The sequence below is a fragment of the Xenopus laevis genome, chromosome 1L (genome assembly GCF_017654675.1).
Source record: "Xenopus laevis strain J_2021 chromosome 1L, Xenopus_laevis_v10.1, whole genome shotgun sequence".
Taxonomy (NCBI): Eukaryota; Metazoa; Chordata; class Amphibia; order Anura; family Pipidae; genus Xenopus; species Xenopus laevis.
Genome location: NC_054371.1, coordinates 37,534,242 through 37,555,671, shown reverse-complemented (window position 1 = coordinate 37,555,671; position 21,430 = coordinate 37,534,242). Strand labels below are relative to the sequence as shown.

The 21,430-nt window shown below is 39.8% G+C and overlaps 1 protein-coding gene across 3 annotated transcripts in view; it reads right to left on the bottom strand.

The window, feature by feature from the left end:
- Positions 1-21,430, bottom strand: part of n4bp2.L (NEDD4 binding protein 2 L homeolog) — a 40,324-nt gene that overhangs the window by 16,979 nt on the left and 1,915 nt on the right. For 2 of the 3 annotated variants that reach the window (XM_018229201.2, XM_041588486.1), the window contains exons 2-7: positions 5,324-5,600; positions 4,111-5,212; positions 3,645-3,769; positions 1,290-1,378; positions 549-625; positions 121-273 (exon numbers count right to left, since the gene is read on the bottom strand). In XM_018229201.2, coding sequence (XP_018084690.1) covers positions 121-273; positions 549-625; positions 1,290-1,378; positions 3,645-3,769; positions 4,111-5,212; positions 5,324-5,537 — 1,760 coding nt within the window. In that variant the 5' untranslated portion in view covers positions 5,538-5,600. Of the gene's footprint in view, positions 1-120; positions 274-548; positions 626-1,289; positions 1,379-3,644; positions 3,770-4,110; positions 5,213-5,323; positions 5,601-10,782; positions 10,938-21,430 lie in introns of those variants that run through there. The other variant, XM_041588489.1, reaches the window with a different exon arrangement.

The window sequence follows — 21,430 nt, the reverse complement described above, 5'->3', positions numbered from 1 at the left end:
CATTCATTTTAGTCAAGATCATTCATTTAAATGTTTATGTGGAGCACAAAAGAGAATCACAATAAAATGTAAAAACTCCCCGAATGTGCTACTTGACAGAAAGTTAATATTTTGACCTACCCTCCTTTCTCAGCGTTTTGTTTTATTTGATCAAGATCAGTTTGTTCTGGTCCTTTTGTACGTGATAAATTTAAAATGGAATTCACGGTCACACGTTCAAAATTTTCTAACATTCTCTTTATCTTCTCTTTAGTTACTCCGTGACTGTTACGCCTGTAGATTTCATAATATAGTAAGACATAAAATTAAAAATATATTTAAATGTTTACATCTCTACCTACTTATCTGACAATAATGAAAACTAAAATCAATCACTATAAAAGAAAATATATACAATATGTTAAACAAAGAAAAAAAACATATCTTTCAAGCTTTTTTGCTCTTATGTACAAATTATGGCTCAGCTAAGTAACAATTTACATTAGTACCTCAGCAAATATTTCTCTCTGTCTGTAGTTTTAGTGATCTTTTCATATTTCAATATTTACCTTTCCAGTTCTTTTGGTTTATACTTCCACCAAGTATCAGGTTCACGAAATGTGACTTTGTACTTGTGTTTCAAGGCCTAGTTATGAAGAACACGGAACACCAATATTAACAATGAAATTGGAATCCGCTTTCTTGATGTTTTAAAAATGTTACTCACAAAATATTTTCACATAATTACTCTTTACCTCAAAAAAAAAAAATGAAGCATATCTTCAAGAGCAATAAAAATATTTTGTAGCCTTTCAGCAGATTTAATCATAATTCAAGTAGCCTCTGTCCCCATATTAGTGTAAGCACTGTTTAAAATTCTAGCCATTACTACTGGCAAGTGGTTTTCATTCATCATTCAGTAGTCTGTAAAGTAGTCGCTGAAATATTTAGGAGAACTTCTGAAGGAAATGAGAACTGTAAGTTTAACACTGAACATCTTTTATTGCTCAGTACAAAAACCATCAATCTTATTTTACATACTGTTTGACATGCTTCAATACTCAGTACCGATTGTTACTACCATATGTATTAAATTGGATCGGTGCAGTACCGCAAATATTTGCTTTCATTGCCCAACGGAATCAGAATTATCAAAGCTAATGGCCTACTTGTTAATAGCACTGATGCAAATTAGCATCTATGTTGGTAAATAAGCTAATTTGTATCTTCATAAGTAAACATCATTAATATTTATGGGGGAAAAAAACTTGAGTTGTTGATTTGAAGTCTGTCAAAAATACCAGTCTTACCATAGACACATATGGCTTCATTTCCCAAGCTTGCATGTTGGTATTATCTATTATAATTGGGGAAATATTCTTCTCAAAAGCTTCTTTGGCTGCAATGCATAAAAGCATAAAACATGACATTCTCCCCTTCAATATTATTGTTCCTTTCATAGGTGCTTTATTACAGGAAACATAGGAAGAGTTCAACAGATGATGGAATCACAGTACCCTGAAAACATGCAATGTATTCCTTAAGTGATTTTTGACAAAAAAAAGAATAAAAAAGCAAAGTTTTTTACTTTCTAGTTACCGTATAGTAATTTCTATTAGGCACAAAGAGGCTGATGGCTTTCACTACCTAGATTTTTACTGCAAATGTTTAAATGTACTTTATAAAGTCATCTGCTGAACAGCGCACAGTTAGACTTGCTTTCAAAATTCTTTATTAAAGGGATACTGTCATGGAACAACATGTTTTTTTCCCAAAACACATCAGTTAATAGTGCTGCTCCAACATAATTCTGCACTGAAATCCATTTCTCAAAAGAGCAAACAGATTTTTTTATATTCAATTTTGAAATCTGACATGGGGCTAGACATTTTGTCAATTTCCCAGCTGCCCCCAGTCATGTGACTTGTGCCTGCGTTTTAGGATGGAATTGCTTTCTGGCAGGCTGTTATTTCTCCTACTTAATGTAACTGAATCAGTCCCAGTGGGACTTGGCTTTTACTATTAAGTGCTGTTCTTAGATCTTCCAGGGAGCTGTTATCTTCTGTTAGGGAGCTGCTATCCCGTTACCTTCCCATTGTTCTGTTGTCAGGGAAATGGAGGGGGTGATATCACTCCAACTTGCAGTACAGCAGTAAAGAGTGACTGAAGTTTATCAGAGTACAAGTCACATGACTGGGGGCAGCTAGGAAATTGAAAATGTGTCTAGAACCATGTCAGATTTCAAAATTGAATATAACAAAATTATTTTGCTCTTTTGAAAAATGGATTTCAGTGCAGAATTCTGCTGGAGCAGCACTATTAACGGATGCGTTTGGAAAAAAACATGTTTTCCCATGACAGTATCCCTTTAAGTAGGTGGTAAGGGGAAATTAAATTGTCCAAACAAATCTTGCCCTAAAAGGATACTGTCAGCAAAATAAAACATGTATACTTATGCCTGAAAATGTAAAAGTAGCAGAAATCAACTTAATTTCTGAGAAAGTTAGCTGTGTGTGCTTAAAGGGTGATAGCAAACAGTAACAGGCCTGCCATGGTTTATGGACAAGATACTAAATAAACTTGGGTTCGAAGCATTGTCTCAGGGCAAGATACGTTACACTATATATAAAAAAGCTCAATAGCATTAACTACTACCTTGAAAGCATTTTGTCCAAATTTGCCCTGCAAATTAACTAGATAACAGCTCTGGTAAAGACAGGACATTAAATAGTAACATTGTAAAATATACAATTATTACATATCTGAACCTCTATTACAACATGAAATAAGATGACACTAATACGATTTATTAAAAACCAGAGTACATAGTATGCTTATGGGGCTATAATCAAGGGACAAGGATGGTTCACGAGTCTCAGAAGGATTGATGGATTTAATTAGAAGATTAAGAGCTATAAGAAGGATCGACTAAGCAGAGCAAACAAAATACAGTATAGACTATAGAATGTACCAGAAAACTGTATAAAATATGGAGTGGGAATGTTTTAAAACTATTATGGCAAAGCTGTCCAACTGAAGACCCAAGGGCCAAATTTGGTCAGATTTTTTTATATTCAATTTTGAAATCTGACATGCTGCTAGACATATTGTCAATTTGACAGGATTTTAGAAAAAAGCACTAAATGAGGTTACAGTATCCTTTAGATAACAGCATACAATAGAGATCTGCAGCAGGTCTGGGTACCTGCAAATACAGGTATTGGGTGGATAGAGGGCAGGTCACAAAATAGGCATTTCTACAAGCTGAGCATGGTGTGTAATGGGTCAGTTCGTGGAAAAAGCTGTTGTGGGTAGGGTTGCCACCTTTTCTGGAAAAAAAACTGGCTTTCCTATATATTTATCTTTTTTCCCTATTAATAACATTGGGATCAACCATAATTTTTAAAATACCGGCCAGGTGGCAACCCTAGTTGTGGGTCGGATCAGGTAGCAGATCCGTAGAAATGTGGTTTGTGAGTACAGAGTGCAAGCCATTTCTAATAAATAGCATTTTTGTAAAAAGGCTTACGTGGCATACAGTGGGTAGGTTACGTTTCATTTCTGGTTGAATTCTATTTTTTATTTTTTTTTATTTGTTACAATTACCAATTAAGAGTAGATAGAAAGTTATTAGAAGTTAATTCTAACAAACCACTATTTCTTACCTCGTTTATGATTCCATTCATGCGCTTCCCCTAATAAATTTACATCATAATGATACTGCCCATTTTTGTAAAAATAATCATCAGTACTTAATTTAATACCCAATTGGTTCTGTTGTAACAACATCCTGAAAAAAAAAAAAGAGCAGAAGTCGGGAGAGATACATAGACTGTGCAGCACATGTGGCTTAAAAAGGGCCCATAGAAGCCCAATTTTTTGTATACAATAATATTTATAAAATACATTTCTACGTCAGCTCTGCAGACCGCATGGTTTTGGTCTGAAAGGGGTCTTACAAGCAAAAAGGAGGTCTCCTGTAAAGGTAAAGGTACAGTATAAAGCAGGGATGACAAACATGCAGCTCTCGACTTTCTTGTATGGTACAATTCCCAGTATACACATCAAATTCATTTTTAATATACTCCATTATTTAGCACATGATGTACAAAGGAAAGAAAATTTCTCTACCTGGCTGAAGTAGTTTTCCCTGATCCTGGTGCACCTCGAAGAAGAATGAGAACTTTTCCTACAAAAACTGTATTTTTTTTCACATTTTGAACTGCAGGGTGGGGTACAGCTTCCAAAAGAGCAGCTGATTTCATACTATAAGTTTGCCAAGTATTTGGAGAGAAGTTACCACTCCAAGTAAATGAAGGCACTGGGGCTGTTAAATAGAGGCCTCTACTAATATTTCTTACACCTCCAGTAAAATTCCATGGTGCCTGTCTAACAGCTGTTGGAGTAAAAAATCTGGGCTGTAAATCTGATGTTGGGTGAAATGATGGTGCCAAAGGATTCCAAATGGGTGTTTTGTGTACATGATTATTTTGCCAGGATTCCATGGAAGTGGCATGTGATGGAGGTTTAACACCTGCATCAGTTTCATTAAGGTTGCTCTTTTCTTCACTTGCAGTTTCACTTATGCCAATCTCATCTGATGCTGCCTCTGGAAAACAGCAGGAACTTATCTTACATTCTGTATCGGATTCATTTGAAAGCTGGGATGCACAATTAGTTTCAATGCTTGCACTGTTTTGTTTATTATCAGATTCAACCGTCTGGTAGATAGCAGTTTGTTGGTCATTGCTTTCAAGGTCTGCGCTGATTTGTTTATTATCATATGGAACTGCTTGGCAGATATCAGTTTGTTGGTCATCGCTTTCAAGGTCTTTTGGAACCGCATCTTCTCCATCTATAAGTTTGGGGTAGATTACGGCTGAGGTAGACTGACTCTGAGGTGGAAAGTTATTGTTGTCTGGTATATAACACTGCCCAGGGTAATTTCCAAGATCTATACTACTACTACTACACAGACTATATTTATTAATTGCCTCGTCCAACAGTAAATCCAAGTTATTAGACAGAGCAGTACAGTCCTCAGCCTGTGATACATAAATATCAGAATGTTCATGAGCAGTATTTTCCAAAGTTCTAGAACCAAGCAAATGTTGGTTGTTACTATGCAAAACAGCTGCTACACCATCAAATCCCAGAATGTCAGCTGATTCAGCATCAGGCTCCACTTTTGCTGAAGTTGATAGTTCCAGGAGATGATCCATCACAACTTCAACTAATGGGGGAAAACAGAAAACAAATTCAGGGAATGTTGTGGAATTAAAAATTGCTTTAACACATTATAAAATGGGTTAAAGAGGACACCAGTTTATTAATAGGATAATACCTTCTTTGTATTCAGTGAGAACCATTTCAATCAATGAAGGATCAAGATCAGGAAACATGTCATACATGCTGCTCAGCAGGCCCTCCTGGTTGTTATTGCTCATGGCTGGAGGGAGAGGTAAGGCAGTAGAGGATGGCTGATCAGTAGTAGAAGAAGAAGAAGCCGAAGGCCTCCTTAATGGACTCAAAGAATGAGTTTTTCTTTTCCTTGGCATCACAACTACTCAGACATCACAAACATCACAGATAATGGACCATAACAGATATGAGTAGACAAGCTACAGAAGAAATACAAATAAAATCATATTAGAGGCTGAAATTAAAGGTTATGCCAAACATTTAATGGAGAAGTTAAGGTCAACAACTGGAGAGTGAGATTGCTAACCCTGCTCCCTAGGATGGGGTGCGCTCAACATATGGGCACCCCCAGAGCTTTACTTTTCATTTAGCATCTTTCAACATGTTAACTCAATCTTCATTTTCTGAAAGTGTCTTTTTCCTTTCATTCTAAAATACATGACAGCTGTTGAATTGACAGTACATATACCTCTACATTACACTAATTGCTAATGCATACACGGAGTAAAAACAGTAATATTCTATGAACAGTCTAAATTAAACAACCCCAGTCAACCACAAATTAAAGGGGTTGTTCAACTTCCAAACACTTTTTTCAGTTCAGTTGTTTTCAGATTGTTCCCAAGAGATAAAGACTTTTGTCAATTACTTTTCATTATTTATTTTTTCCAAAATCTAAGTTTAAAGTTGAATGCTTGTTTTTAAAAAAAAGCCGACCTCCGCGTAGATATGCATAGTGGTTTAAGCGTAGGCAATCGCGTCCTAGGACGTGTAACTTTTAGAATTATGGAATAAACTTTGATTTTACCTCATCGGTTGGCTCCAGGAGTGCGTGTTTGATTTTTCTGGATGTGAATTCAACTCAAGCTACTGGTTCGGGGCATGGCACCCCTGAGCCAATTGCCGAACTTGGTGAGTGCCATAAATAGTTGATTTTATCTATACCACATTCCGGGTTGCTTTTACAGAGCCAGCGAGCAGGCGCATCGACTATAAGAGACAAACCAGGAGGTCGGCATTTGACGGAAGCCACAAATTAGAGTGCAGGGGTCCGCTGGAACCTGCCCGACCAGCAGGTATCAGGCCAGCTCGCACATCACTAATCTAGACACATTGATGCTTGTCCTTTTTATCACTGTTACTGTAAACTAAATTTCAAATAAAGACTTAAAAAAAGGAATGATCTTTTATGACGGTATCCCATTCACATGAAGTTCAATGAATAGGGCTTGTGCTGATCTTATTTTCTGCATAATAATCTATGGTTTTGCTCAGGACTGTATTTAGGTCCTGTGCTGCATTAGGCACCTGCCCTTACTCATCGCATACGCCGATTGCAGAAGATCAAAATACCCCAACCTCCCAGCTCTGGTAATGGATTCAGCTGCAGTGGGTTGGGGATGATTTTTTTTATATTTAGAATGATTTTCTAAACTACCATATAGGCACCAGAGGGCACCCCCCATAAAGCTGTGGTCTAAGAATGGCTATTTACTAAACATGGCCATGGTTTTGTTGTTTCTTGAATAATGCAAAACAATGTTCTTCAGAGCAATTGTGGACAGTGGAGAAAGTATTTAATCAAATTACCATTCAAAGTTAAACCTTTAATTGTAAGCTCTTTGATCCTTTTATTCTGTAACCATTATTAGTTAAATTTCCCCTTTAAGTTAACTTTTAGGATGATAAAGAATGACTAATTCTAAGCAATTTTTCAATTGGCCTTCAGCCTATGATTAAGGGGTGTTCCCGAAAAAAGCAGGTGTTCATTACACTTCAGCCACCTGTTTTTTAATTAATTTTATTCTTCTGGGTTTGGATGTTTTAGAATGGCTAATTCTAAGCACCTTTTCAATTGACATTTATATTTTTTGAATTATTTGCCTTCTTTTGGCTCTTTTCAGCTTTTAAATGGCAGTCAAGCATCCCATCTTAAAACAAATGCTCTGTAAGGCTACAAATGTATTGCTTTTGGTCCTTATTACTCATCTTTCCATTCAGGCTTCCTCTTATACATATTCCAGTCTCTCATTCAAATCAACATAGCTGCTAGGGCCATTTGGACCCCAACAATCAGGTTGCTGAACTTGCAAATTGGGAAGCTGCTGAATAAAAAGCTCAGAAATCCCAAATAATAAAAAATGAAAACCATTTGCCAATGGTCTCAGAGTATCACGCTCTACATCATACCAAAAGTTTATTTGAAGGTCAAAGGACCCCTTTAAGACCTGTGTCTTTTATAAATGCATGCAAAGTGCTTCATAACACACTAGCGCTATGTAAGTAAGTGACGTAGCCCATCAGTAGAATGAACGCATCTTAAAGTTGCCTACTTCTTCCTATAAATAGCTATGCAACTCAGACTCACCCTTGCTCACTTTATAAGATACCTCGACCATAAATGTCCAAAACCAAGAAAAAAAAACAAAAAAAACAGGGAAGGCACACTGCAGCAACTTGTTTTTATAATTTTTCAATAAACTGTGTTTTTTACTTCATGAGGCGGTGTGCCCTCCCTATTTTTCTTTACTTCTTCCTGTAGCAGATCAAGAGTCCATGGCAAAGACCTTTCAACTGTGAACTTCTATCTGAAAGAAGAACTAAAGCCTAACTAAAGAAGTATTTAGAAATGCTGTACATTATGTTTTGGGCTTCTGTACCAACCCAAGGCAACCACAGCCCTTTAGCAGTAAAGATCAGTGTCTCCAAAGATGCCCCAGTAGCTCCCCATCTTCTTTTCTGCGGATTCACTGCACATGCTCTGTACTACTATAACTTACTGAGCTTAGGGACCCACTCACAATATACAGTACACATAGAATAGAAATGTCACAATATAAGGCTGATTAATAATTAATACAGATAACTATTACATGGCAGCACAGAAACCAGTGCAATTAACATCAGAATTTAATAATCAGCCCTGTAGCATCAGCCTATATTACAGACCAACCTCATTTTCTGCTTGATAATTAGTGACGAGCCCTAAGCTTAGCTTCTCAACAGCTGCTCAGAGCCCACTGAGCATGTGAGTGTCACAGACACTTTCCAAGATGGTGACCCCTGTGACAAGTTTGCAGTCCTGGATCATTGCCGCTACTGACAAGCTGAATCTTTAGGCTGGTGCAATCAGTTTAGTTTATAAAATACGGCATTTTTAGCCACATTCATTTTTAGAGTTTATTTTAAGCAAACTCAAGCAGGGGGAATGGAGCAGGTTGTTTATACAGAGGATTCTAAGTAGAAGAGTAATTTAGTTTGATTGTGCTTATGCAGACAGGAAGTAGAACATCTACTTTAGTTTTAAATGTCCACTTTTAGCCAGTTTAGTACTAGAAACGAAGCAAATGTTGCCCATAAAACCCAGCAGACTGTGTACGCGTTAGACAAGGGAACACACAGCTCTACACTGAAAACAAGGAAGTATTTTGTTTACACAGAATCAGAGTACTTGAGTTTACAATTACACATAAGCAGCACTACGACTGTTCCTGGCACACGCCCTGCTCCAGCACTCTATGGCAACCTCTAGTCGCTGGTATGTATCACAGCCAAACAGCAGCACATCCACGGCCTTTGAAGGCAACGAGTTACAAATGAAGAGGACATCAGCGCTGATTAAAGCCTGGAGCCTCTGATCTAAACAGAGAAGCATTTGAAGTTGTGGGTTGAATGCTGAGAGCTGCAGTACAAATACATACCGCCCAACAATCACGATTTTCTTAACACAGCCCGCAGCCACGGATCAATGCCTAAATGTCTCGCAACGCTGTTTATTAACTATTGCCGGACAGCGAATACCGACGTCAAGTCTCATCTCGCGAGACTGTGGCGTCACGGCTACAGGGACATAACGCGGTGACGATGCGCTTAGGGTGGGAGGAGCGTAGAGTTTTTCAGAGTATATAAAAGGGCAAACGCTGCGTGTGGCTGCTTACAATCGCGGTTTTTAGGTTTGTCAGGGGAGAAACAAAAACAATGCTGTTGGTTTCTACACATGCACCGCTGCCTCCGCTCCAAATATTCAATCATTAGTCAGTTATCTTTTCTACTCACATCTCCGACTTGTGCCATCAGAGCCTCTTCCAAACCTCCCAACATTTTAGGGGGGGGGGGGAACACATGATCACGCCCATTTGTGTGGCCACACCCCCTAATTACCATGTTAATTTTACAAAATTTGGCAAGTTATTAAAGTTAGAACATATTTCTGTGTTTTTTTCCGTTATTACAGTTTTGCTAATGAAGGTTAATTGCCCTTTAAAGGAACAGTAACATCAAAATTTTTTTTAAAAAACATTCGTTACTACACAATGAAAAAAACCACCAAGACAAATTATACTTTAAAATCCCAAAGTCTAATAATACAGGGCCTTAATTTAGGGTCAGGTTTCATGTCACATTATGTGACCTGACTGAATCCAGACTCCTGGACTATTTACATCCCACCCTAATTAATTGTATTATCTCTACATTTGTGGGCACATTTACTATGTTCGAGTGAAGGATTAGAATGAAAAAACTTTGAATTTCGAAGTTTTTTTTTTTGGCTACTTCGACCATGGAATTGGCTACTTCGACTACGACTTTGAATGAACGATTCAAACAAAATCTTTCGACTATTCGACCATTCGATAGTCGAAGTACTGTCTCTTTAAAAAAAACGTTGCCACCTAAAACCTACCGAGCACCAATGTTAGCCTATGGGGACCTTCCCCATAAGCTTTCTAAGTAATTTCTGATCGAAGGAAAATCGTTCAATCGATGGATTAAAATCATTCGAATCGTTCGATTGAAGGATTTTACTTCGATGGTCTAATATTGAGGGTTAAGTACCCCTCGATATTCGACCAATAGTAAATGTGCCCCTTGATCTCTTTCTATCTGTAACTTCCTAATTTAGTCTATATGCTGTGCCTTTCTAGCTTTCATTTGTATTTTGCCTGACGAAGGGGCCTTGGTGCTCCCAACGCTTGCAATGTATTTTTTTTTTATTGTTAGCCAATATAGGTATAACTTCTACAATACTTTTTGTATGTGTTTTTTTTTTTTATTTGTTATTTTTGCTACTGGCTAACACGGTACCACAGTTTTTGTTTTGAGCTTTTTATGTGAAATTATGGCTATATTTCTTTTTCTCAACATTGGGGGAAAAAGTTTATTCACTTGGAAGTCAGTGGGTTAAATATACGAACAGTAATCGTTATGGTCTTTTGTTAACATTGATTTTCTTGTGCAATTAAGGGCCAGATTTTTCACAGTTTAGGGATGAAAAACCCCAATTTTTTTCTGGTCTGGGGGTCTCTGCTCCCAATTTAGTAATCATTTATTTTTTTCTGCTGACAGCTTCTACATGAACCATGTAAGAAAAACACAAATTACCGAGTTGGACGGGATTTTTCTTGGTGGGCCCTGATCCTGATAGGCTTTTTCATCTGCCTGCAAATCAGCTGACTACAGAAAGATTCAAGTAATCCAACATCAATCCTGTGCACCTCTGGGGAAAAAAATTAAAGGAGCAGTAAACCCTGTACCAAAAAAGCCCCCCGTAACTGCCTGCCATTACCTCCCTCCCGCACTGTGCATTAGTAAAAAAAATAATAATAATAAACATTAAAAAAAAATCTGACCCTAAAATGCAGTAGTGGAGCTCCAGGGCACCATCTTCTGCCGCTTCGTATTCTTTAGGGACTCAATGTTGATTTGCGCATGCGCAGTTGAAGCTGATTCCTGACTTGGTCCAACTGCACGTGCTCCCGCAGGCTTTGTGTCAGCGTTGAGTCTTGAAAGAATATGAAGTGGCAGAAGATGGAGCCCTGAAGATTGCGATTACAACCATTTAAGAGTAATATTGCCAACTGGATTAGGTATTGCATTCTATTATATCTTATTTAAACCATTCAGAACAGGTACCTTCCAATATCAAGCCATATTCAAGTAGAGCTACAGTTGCATCTTGGGCTCTACAGGCGCAAATTTCTGTAAGGTGGCAACATGGTCTTTAATTAATGTAGTGTATCAAACACTACAAGATTGTTTTCCAAAAGTTGTTATAATTTTGGCACTTTGATCCAGTTAAAAGATGGTGGAGAGAAGTCAGATTTATTTGTGACCATTTCCTATCCTGTTCACGTGACAGGAGGGATTTACCCTATGATTACCTGCTGCCATGTTCCAATCTTGGTTGATATGGTTTGATTTCTGTTTTTTGCACTGCCCAATTCCATTGCATGCTGGATGTGGAAGATTTCCATTAATCTTGCAGGCAATAAGTAAAAGATAAAAATTGCAATAGCAGCCTTGGGTACTACCTAAATAAGTATTTGCTGAGGGCCAGGCACACTCAGTAAAGTACATTTGCAGCTTATAATAGAAAAGAATAAACAAACAGAAAAATGCCCTGTCCAAATAAGAAGATGGAACCTCCTTTCTTCTAATTGAAATTGGTTCCCTCAAGTCTGATGGAAGGACCGACTGGTAAATAAAGCATTAGAGAGATTATTATATGATCTTATATATTTAGACATAGTTATCATAACACCAACTTGGTCCACCTTCATAACGGAGACTCTCCATGCCTTTTTACCAGCTTAGTTGCTTTTTCTTTGAACACTAAATCAATAATATCCCATTTAATCATTGGAGACCAAAACTGTATGCATATTCTAGATGGGACCTTACAAGTGCTCTGTAAAATGGAAGAATGAACCTCTTATCAAACAAATCTATGCCCCTTTTAATACAAACCCTACTTTGCCCTTGTGGCTGCTGCATGCCATTATTTGCTACAGCCATGTTTATTATCTGCAATGACTTTTAAAATCCTTCTCCATCAGAGACTTAAGGTCCCCATAGACGCGACGATTCTTCTTGCCGAACGACCGATTTTAGGGAAGCCCGACCAATCCTTCGAAATTATCGTGCGGTTAGTGGTATTCGAACGATCGTACATCTTACGATTTTTCGGCCGACATCTGTCGGGAAATTGATCGGCCAGGTCAAAAAATCTTTGTCGGTCCCAGTGCAATCTCTCTATGTTTGCAGGGCCAAGCAGGCAGCTCCCCTTTGTTTTTCTGGTAAATTTGTCTTTTTAGTTGATGGTAGATTCGTACGATCGTACGATCGTTCTGAGAAGATCGTGGTCTCACGATCAGGATCTGATCTTTTAAAAATCTCAACATCTATGGCCAGCTTTACCTATAATAGTCTGATTTCTAATTAAGGATATAAATAGCTTGCATATTTTTACATCCCAGGTGCAGAACATGACACTTACCAACACTAAGGGTAAAACTACATTGACGATTGTGGTCAGATTTTATCTGATCTTGCTATAAAGCACCATGCAACACCGCGAGATTGGTAGGATGCTATGACATCTGATCCCCCTATTGCTACAATGTAAAGTGGTATCAGATAAAGTCAGGCAGAGTAGTTTGTTCATGCATCTACATCCGAAAGTCAATGTATTTCAGTGGGAAAAAAAAGGCACCATAAGCTGTGTCATTAGCAAACACTGATGCGTTCATTAAAATACCTGATTTTTTTAAAATAAAAGTGGACCAAATACAGAACCTTCCAAGTAGAAAATGTACCATTGGCAGGTGTTTTACTGGCTAGAGAAAATCTTATCCTAGTTTTCATTAAAAAAAAAAACCCCACTGGAATCCTTTTATGCCAGAGTGAAAGTAACCCTAAACACTCAATTACTTTTGCCCAATTGCACCCATTGTTGTCTCCTAGACTAGAGGTAGTTTTGTCCCTATATTGTGAAAAAACCCTCTGGGAGCCTTTAATGCCACCATGAATAATAGAGCCTAAAAAATAATATACTGTTGGTATATTTAACCCATTATATTGTCCTAATTAGCCAATATTTTGTCCGTAAATTGTAAAAAAAATTTGCCTTAGTGTTCACATAAGAAACTAGACCAGAACTCAAAATAATGAAAAATCTGTTTATGAGTAACTGAGGGTTACAGCTAGAGTGGTCTTAAAGTGATACTAACACAAAAAAACTACTTTTCAAAATATGTAAGTATATTAAAAGTTACTTATAGGTTTGTTGTAATTGTTAGTTGAAGTTCCTAAACCTGACTGTTTTGCCAACCTGACTGTCCCATCTCAGCCTGTTTCCAATGCTAACGGACTCCTGCTGGCAGCCCTTTCATACAGGAACATGGGACACCAGACAGGTAATGTAAAAGCATTGTGCAAATACTTTTTGGAAAAGTTATAAATTGCTTTCAAAGGCAATATTATGATAGATGTAAAAAAAAGATTTTAATTTCTGGTGTCAGTATCTCTTTAACCCCTCCTAGCAGCAGTCTTCAATTAGGCCCTTTTGGGGCCCTGGGACCTTCTGCTACCAGTCTCGGACTGGCCCGGCTGGACACCGGGAAAATACCCGGTGGGCCCCGACCCTAGTGGGCCCCCGCCGGGCCAGACCCCCTCTCCCAAACAGTTTTTTTTAATAAAAAAAAAATATTTTTTTTTCAGCGCATCGCCGTCTGCGCGCCTAGCACCGTTTGCGCATGCGCGCCTAGTGATGCCGAGCAGGGCTTCGCATTAACATATGTAGCGGGGCCCTTCACAGGAGTCCCTGTGGGCCCCCCAGTCCGCCCCTGTCTGCTACGGAACTAGTTTTACCACTAAGATTACTGATAATGTTATCAATAGGAAATAAAGGTAAAAATATAGAAAGGCCAGTATGTTTTTCCAGAAAAGGGGAAACAAAGGGAAACACATTACGATGATTTTAAACAAAGAATAAAGTTACTTTTAATCAATTTCATCAGTTGTCTTTGCCTAAAGTAGTCCCTGTTATGTCCCTGAATTGTGGGAAAAAATTATGTTTGCACAAAAATCATGGAACCCTCTCATGCCATTGTGAAAAAAGAGTCTAAAGGCCCCCATACACGGGACGACAGACGGTGTCGGCAGCTTATTGGCCCGTGTGAGGGGCTGTCCAACGGGCTTCCGCGATTGATATGTCGATCGGGCAGGGTAAAAAATCCCATCGGATCGCTGCCGCATCTGTCTGTTGATGCTGTCCCGGCAGTGTCGGGCTGGCCCACCGATAGGTCAAGGTGTCTGTGGGCCCTTGTTTTGCTAAACTTTTTGCCTATTTCATGACCATTCCCTATTTCTATGAGAACAAAGAGGCTAAATAGATGGAATAATTAATTATAGTATGTCAAGAAAACAGACTTGGAGAATAGAGGTTGATTGAGGAGATGAAGAATAATAGTACTGAGAGTGGCCCCTGGTCTAAGGTTTTATGGTGGACCCTGGTCTAAGGTTTTTGGGTGGGCCCCTGGTGTCCCCAGGGCCGCCATCAGAAATCGCAAGGGCCCCATACGGAAAAATTTCCTGGGCCCCCTGGGCTGTGCCCACCACAAGCCCCACCTACAGGTCCGCCCTCCCCACCCCACAGGTCCACCCCCCCACTAAAAAAAAAAAAAACATTGGTGGCTATGGTTCCCACATGTTAATAAAAAAATATTGGTGGTCAGGGCCCCCCATTGAAAAAAACATTTGTGGCCAGGGCCCCCCCACGTTATAAGAAAATTGGTGGCCAGGGCCCCCCTTAAACATCCAGGTAAAAAAAACTTGCACCCCCAGAAATTTTAAAAAAAAATATGGTGCCCAGGGCCCCACCACACAACAGGGACCACAAAGGGTTACCTTTAGGGGTGCCCTGCCATGTTACACTTACTTCATTAGTGTGGCCTACCTGCTGTCAGTGAGCTGCCAACTACAGAAGGGAGGAGGGAGCACAGGTGGCTGCATCTTCTTCCAGTGACAACATTTTCTTCCCTTATTGGTCACAGAATTTAAAGTCCTGGTAAAGCTGCATGGTGATTGGATGAGCTGGAAGAGAAGTTCAAACTTAGCTATCCAATCCCTGAGCAACTCAACCGGGACTTAAACTCAGTGATCAATAAGGGGAAGTAATGGACAGAAGATACCTCCCCTTGTGCTCCCGCTCTGCCTTCCCAAAGTCAGCAGCTCTCAGAAAGCAGGGGGGGCCCCGCTATTCAAGAAAGTGTGACGTGGCAGGGCCCCCTTACCCTCGGGGCCCCCTACAACTCTCCCCCCTGATGGCTGCCCTGGATGTCCCAGTCCAACACTAGGTCCCGGGCAGGCCTGCACTGGGAGTCAAAATAGGCCCTGCCATTCCAAGTACAGAGGCCCAAACAGCCCCCTACATGGTAACTTTCTATGGAACAATACATCAGCCCCTCAGGCATTTGCCAGAACCCACAGATTGCCAGTCCAGGCCTTGTCCTGGGATCCGCCCAACCCGTATTAGCTGCATTATGATACTATCGTTGGGCCCTAGGGCCAACGATCGGATGAGCCTGATATCACCCACCTCAATGTGGGCATATCGGGGAGCGATCCGCTCATTTGGCGGTCTCTCTGTGTACGGCCAGCTTAAGGGTGGTGGCAGACAGGGAGACAGTGGCAAAACTTCTCTACTGCGGGCGACTAATCTCCCCCAGATGCCTTCACGCCAGCAAGAATAAGCTTCAGATTTCGGTAGTCACCCGGTTGCCTCACAAGAAAGCTTCGGAAATTCAAAGCGATTTGTATGCCATCCCGCCAGTGATTCGTATTCGTGCCGGCGGGAAGTCATTTCGGGGAGATTAGTTGCCCGCAATAGAGATGATCTGTCACTGGGAGTGGGCGACTAATCTCCCCATGTGCCACCAACCTTAAAACAGAGTTCAGAAAAATTAAGAAAATACAAGTCAGAACTCAGTTTATAAAATATAAATGACTTGTGACACAGTAATTGAGAGCTGAGGTTCAGTGGCCAGCGGGCACGGACAATACTATCTCCCTGACAAAATTGGCAGAAAATAAATTATTATTAGCGTGCGCCCGCCGCCTTTAGCTTGCCGAAGTGTGGCGGCAGCAGCAGATGGTCCCTTGCTAGACCCAGGTTCCATAACAACAGCAGCAGATGGTTCCTTGCTAGACCCAGGTTCCATAACAACAGCAGCAGATGGTTCCTTGCTAGACCCAGGTTCCATAACAACAGCAGTAGATTGTTCACTGCTAGAGCCAGTTGAAGTTGAACTAATGGATGGGTCCTTGCTGGATACAGCTGAAGTGCCCCTAACAGCAGCAGAGGATGGTTCTCTGCTAGATGTGGATTCTCCAAGAACAGTCACTGCTTCACTGCTAGGCCCAGCTACACTTTCACTACTAGCACCCGCTGGTGGATCTGACCTAGATGAAGAGGAAGGCTGTCTACGACTGGACAAACTTATATAAGTGGCAGATTTAGCACTTTTCAGCAGGCGAGGGGAAGGCTTCCACTGGTGACACTGTTTGGTTGAACAGATTAATCTTGGAAGCAAGAATCGCACATAATGTATTTCTGACAGTAGTTGCTTCCTCGTAGACGTTTGGTCCAGGTTGTTGGGTTATTGGATTCTTCCCCAAGGAACTTCGTTGGTCAGTTATTATTTTTCTGAAAGTGCTAAATAATCTCTCACATGTAGCATTGCTATGAGGAATCAGACAAATAAACTTTGCAAGTTTACAAAGGATTCTGTACTGAGGCTGGCCAGTCACAGTGTCTTGGATAAGTGATAATTTCTGCCAGAATTCATCTATTCGCTCAATCTGAAACGCTGGAAGACTGCTGGTTTGATACTCCCTGAATTCTGTGAACAACCTGTCCATGTCCTGGGAGCGGACTATGTTTGGGAATCTTGATATAAGCATCTGTAGTTCCTCTATGGTAGAGGACAATCGTGTGTTGGGATTTAAGAAGGAGAGATTTTGAAGAACCTGGTCCTCCAAAGGCATTGCCTTTTTCATGTAGTCAAGGGCCTTGCAAAAAAAATTTACAGCTTCCTTGACAAATGATTTGAACCTGGATGTGTCAATCAGATTCTCTCTCCTTGCATAGTTCCTGGTTTCAAAACCAAGCATAATTTCATTTGCTGGTAGATGTAGTGCTGTATCATGATAATTGATGTCAGTTATGTCCTGTACCCCAGCAATTATTGATGGCTTCACAAATCTTACTAACAGGTCCCTATATAATGTCTGCATTGCTGGATGCAAGACATGAACCATCGGAGCTTCTGTTTGCAGAAGTACATTAAATGTATTGCATACTGGAAATACAGAGTGCAAAAATAAAAAGTATAACTTTGAAATGGGGTCTTGTATTGTCTGTAAAATCCTTTTCTCTGGCACCGAGATTAACAATTTGTTCTGACTCAAATGTTCTGACTCCAATCCACATGATGTTTTTTCAGCATAACATCGACAGCCTCAAATAGATCCTGGGCTCTTCTAGATGCACAAGCTACCATATCCAAAAAGTCTGTTACTATTAGCCCAGTGTCTGGATGCTCGTAAGTAACTAGCACTGGAAAATATTTTTCAAACTGTTCAGAGCTTGCACCTAGTGAAAGCCCACAATATTTATTTTTATTAGAAATGACACATTGGCTAATGCTTCTGGTGCAATTGCACCTTGAATTATGTGTGTAGTTTTTGTCAATGAACATGCATATTTTTCTGCAATTTTAGAGTCTGGAAACATTTGTTTGAATAAATGGCTGACGTGATCACTACTGGCTAAGGAAATATTGTGTTCAACCAGAAAACCAGTGAACAACAATTCCACTTTAGTTACACATTCTGTAGCTCCTGGGTCAGAGAACATTGATGTTAATCCTTTGGAGCGTGTCACAGCTTTTGCCGACCCAATGTGTTTATCAGTGGCAATGTGTCTTGTTACATCATTGTAGCCACCATGACCAACTGTAAAGTCAGCCCTACAAAGCTCACAAAAAGCATATGATGAGCCTCGCCTTGACTTCTGCAGAAATGGGTGCTCTTTCCGCCAATTATCTTTAAATAGACAGAACCTTTTAGCTTTTTTCTTAGGTGACTGAGTAATCAGCCATTTCTTTTAGTAATTGCTTAGTAGTTACTCTGTAAAAGCTATCATTGGGGGATGAAAGAAAAACAATACCAACCATTATAGTCACTGATAAATTAACATTAGGTCGAACCGTTTTAACTGAAAAATATAACCTCAGCCTGGTAAAATGTGTTTTCTCTTTAATATATCTGGGGTGGGGAAGCCAAGTTATATATCTATGTTATAGGTCAGTCCTGCTGACAAACTTTCGCATAGCGTTGTACTCAGATACAAAGTACACTTTGACCCAGGTTGAGGATATATTTAAGGACTTCCAATACTTTTTTCAGCTCAGTTAGTTTCAGATTGTTCACTAGAAATAGACATTTCCCAATCACTTTCTATTTTCTATGTATTTTTCACCTTCTGAAGCAGCTTGGGGGGGGGGGGTCATCGGCCCTCTAAACTGTTCTACATTGATACATTCAGTTGATACATTTCTTATCTTTGTCCCTGCTGAGAAGAATCCCTGGGTGGCTGTTAGACTTGATACAATAGTTGCTAATACTCCAGAGATGATGATAAGAAATGTATCAACTAAATGTTGCAAAATTGTCTGCACATGAATTACTGAGGACTGAATCACCACAGGCAGGGACATTCAACTTAACTTCGATTTTGGAAAAACTGTAAAAAGAACTGTTTATTTCTGCTAAACAACCTGAAAGCTGAAAAAACACAGAACTGAAAAAAAAAAAATTGGAAGATGAATCACCTCTTTAAATACATGCTGTTGATAAAAACAATGCCCAGGTTAAAGCAATGCAAACTTCTGCTGAAAGAAAGAAAGAAAGAGGGCATGCACCCCTACAGAACAACATGTTTACTGCAGGGCATCTTTAACAACAATGACAAAACAACAACACAGATGTTTATAGATTTGGAACAACTTTATTTAATATGTTAAAATAAACATCGATGCAACAACAAACTCACCAGACTGTGCCAAAATATGTATTTTTCAAGATGACTGAAATTGCTCCAAATAAGTCACTGTTTGAAAACATATAAAACCAGAATATTTAAATATACAACTTTGTTCTTCCAGTCATTAAGTACTCATGTTACTATCCCATGAAAGGCAGGCACCTCCTACTGATGTGTATAAATACAAATATACAGAGAAGGAATGTTCTGGGCACACAATAAGCTATACCCTCATACTGTACTGTCTAAGGCAGTGGTCCCCAACCAGTAGCTCGTGAGCAACATGTTGCTCTCCAATCTCTTGGATATTGCTCTAGGTGTCCTCAAAGCAGGTGCTTATTTTTGAATTCCAGGCTTGGAAGAAAGTTTAAATTGCATAAAAACTAAGTATAGTGCCAAGTAGAGCCTCTTGTAGTCTGCCAGTCTGCATAGAGGCTACCAAATAGCCAATTACAGCCCTTATTTAGCACCCCAAGGGACTTTTTCATGCTTGTGTTGCTCCCCAACTCTTTTTACATTTGAATGTGGCTCTCAGATAAAAAAGGTTGGGGACCAATGGTCTAAGGGAATCAATATGGCACCTCCTCCCATATGTATAAATACAAATATTCAGAGAAGGAATGTTCTGGGCACACAATAAGCTATACCTTCATACTGTACTGTCTAAGGGAATCAATATGACACCTCTCTCCTCCCATATGTATAAATACAAATATACAGAGAAGGAATGTTCTGGGCACACAATAAGCTATACCTTCATACTGTACTGTCTAAAGGTGGCCATACATGGATAGATCCGCTCGTTTGGCGATGTCGCCAAACGAGCGGATCTCCCTCCGATATGCCCACCTTGAGGTGGGCAATATCGGGCAGATCCGATCGTGGGCCCTAGGGCCCAACGATCGGATCCTAGCATTCGGCAAACGGGCGGTCGGATCGCGGGACCGCATCAACGAACAGATGCGGCCGCGATCCGACGGGATTTTCTGTCCCATCCGATCGAGATCTGGCCGACTTTCGGCTAGATCTCGATCGGGGAAGCCTGTCGGGGGCCCCCATACACGGGCCAATAAGCTGCCGACACAGTCTGTCGGCAGCTTTTATCGGCCCGTGTATGGCCACCTTAAGGGAATCAATATGGCACCTCCTCCCATATGTATAAATACAAATATACAGAGAAGGAATGTTCTGGGCACACAATAAGCTATACCCTCATACTGTACTGTCTAAGGAATCAATATGGCACCTCCTCAAAAAGGCCCTGGCCCTTAGATACACTTAAAATGTTACTCAGTTAGGGTTGCCACCTTTTCTGGAAAAAAAAAATACCGCCTTCCTATATATTTATCTTTATTCCCTATTAATAACATTGGGATCACTGACCTTCCTATATATTTATCTTTATTCCCTATTAATAACTTTGGGATCACTGACCTTCCTATATATTTATCTTTATTTCCTATTAATAACTTTGGGATCACTGACCTTCCTATATATTTATCTTTTTTCCCTATTAAAGGGGTTGTTCACCTTCAATGTACAAATCTTATGAAACCACTAAAAATGCTCTCGATGTGTTAGAAAAACCATTTTCCATAACAAAAAGTAAAAATGCCATTGTAAAAGCTAATTTCTATACCTATTAACTCAGTCCTTCTCCTGTCTCTCTGACCAGTTTTCTGAAGTGATGGGAGTGGCCTATTTTGAACCTGACACACCAAGAACTTCCTATATGATGACATCATCATGCCCAGGCTTTGCCCTTACTTGTTTCCTATTGGATGTTGATACTGCCCTCCTCCTAGTAATTTATTTGTTGCTTGTGAACTGTAACCGGTCACATAATTTGAATGGTCATTGGTACTCAATTGTAATGGCAGAGGTTAACAGACGCAGCATATAAACAAACCTGCCTTGTAACAAACAATCACACAGCCATGCAGACAAATACTGCAGAAAAGGAAGGAGCAACATTGTTTGGCAACCTTTGGCATTAAGCATAATGTCAGTTATTTACAAAATTGCAACAAAACCAGCACTGACTTGCTTAGAAACGTATGTAACTTACACATCTAGCAGGGACAGTAGGGCTGCCACCTCACCCTTTTAAAACCAAACACCTATGAAATCCACAGGCTGCATGGC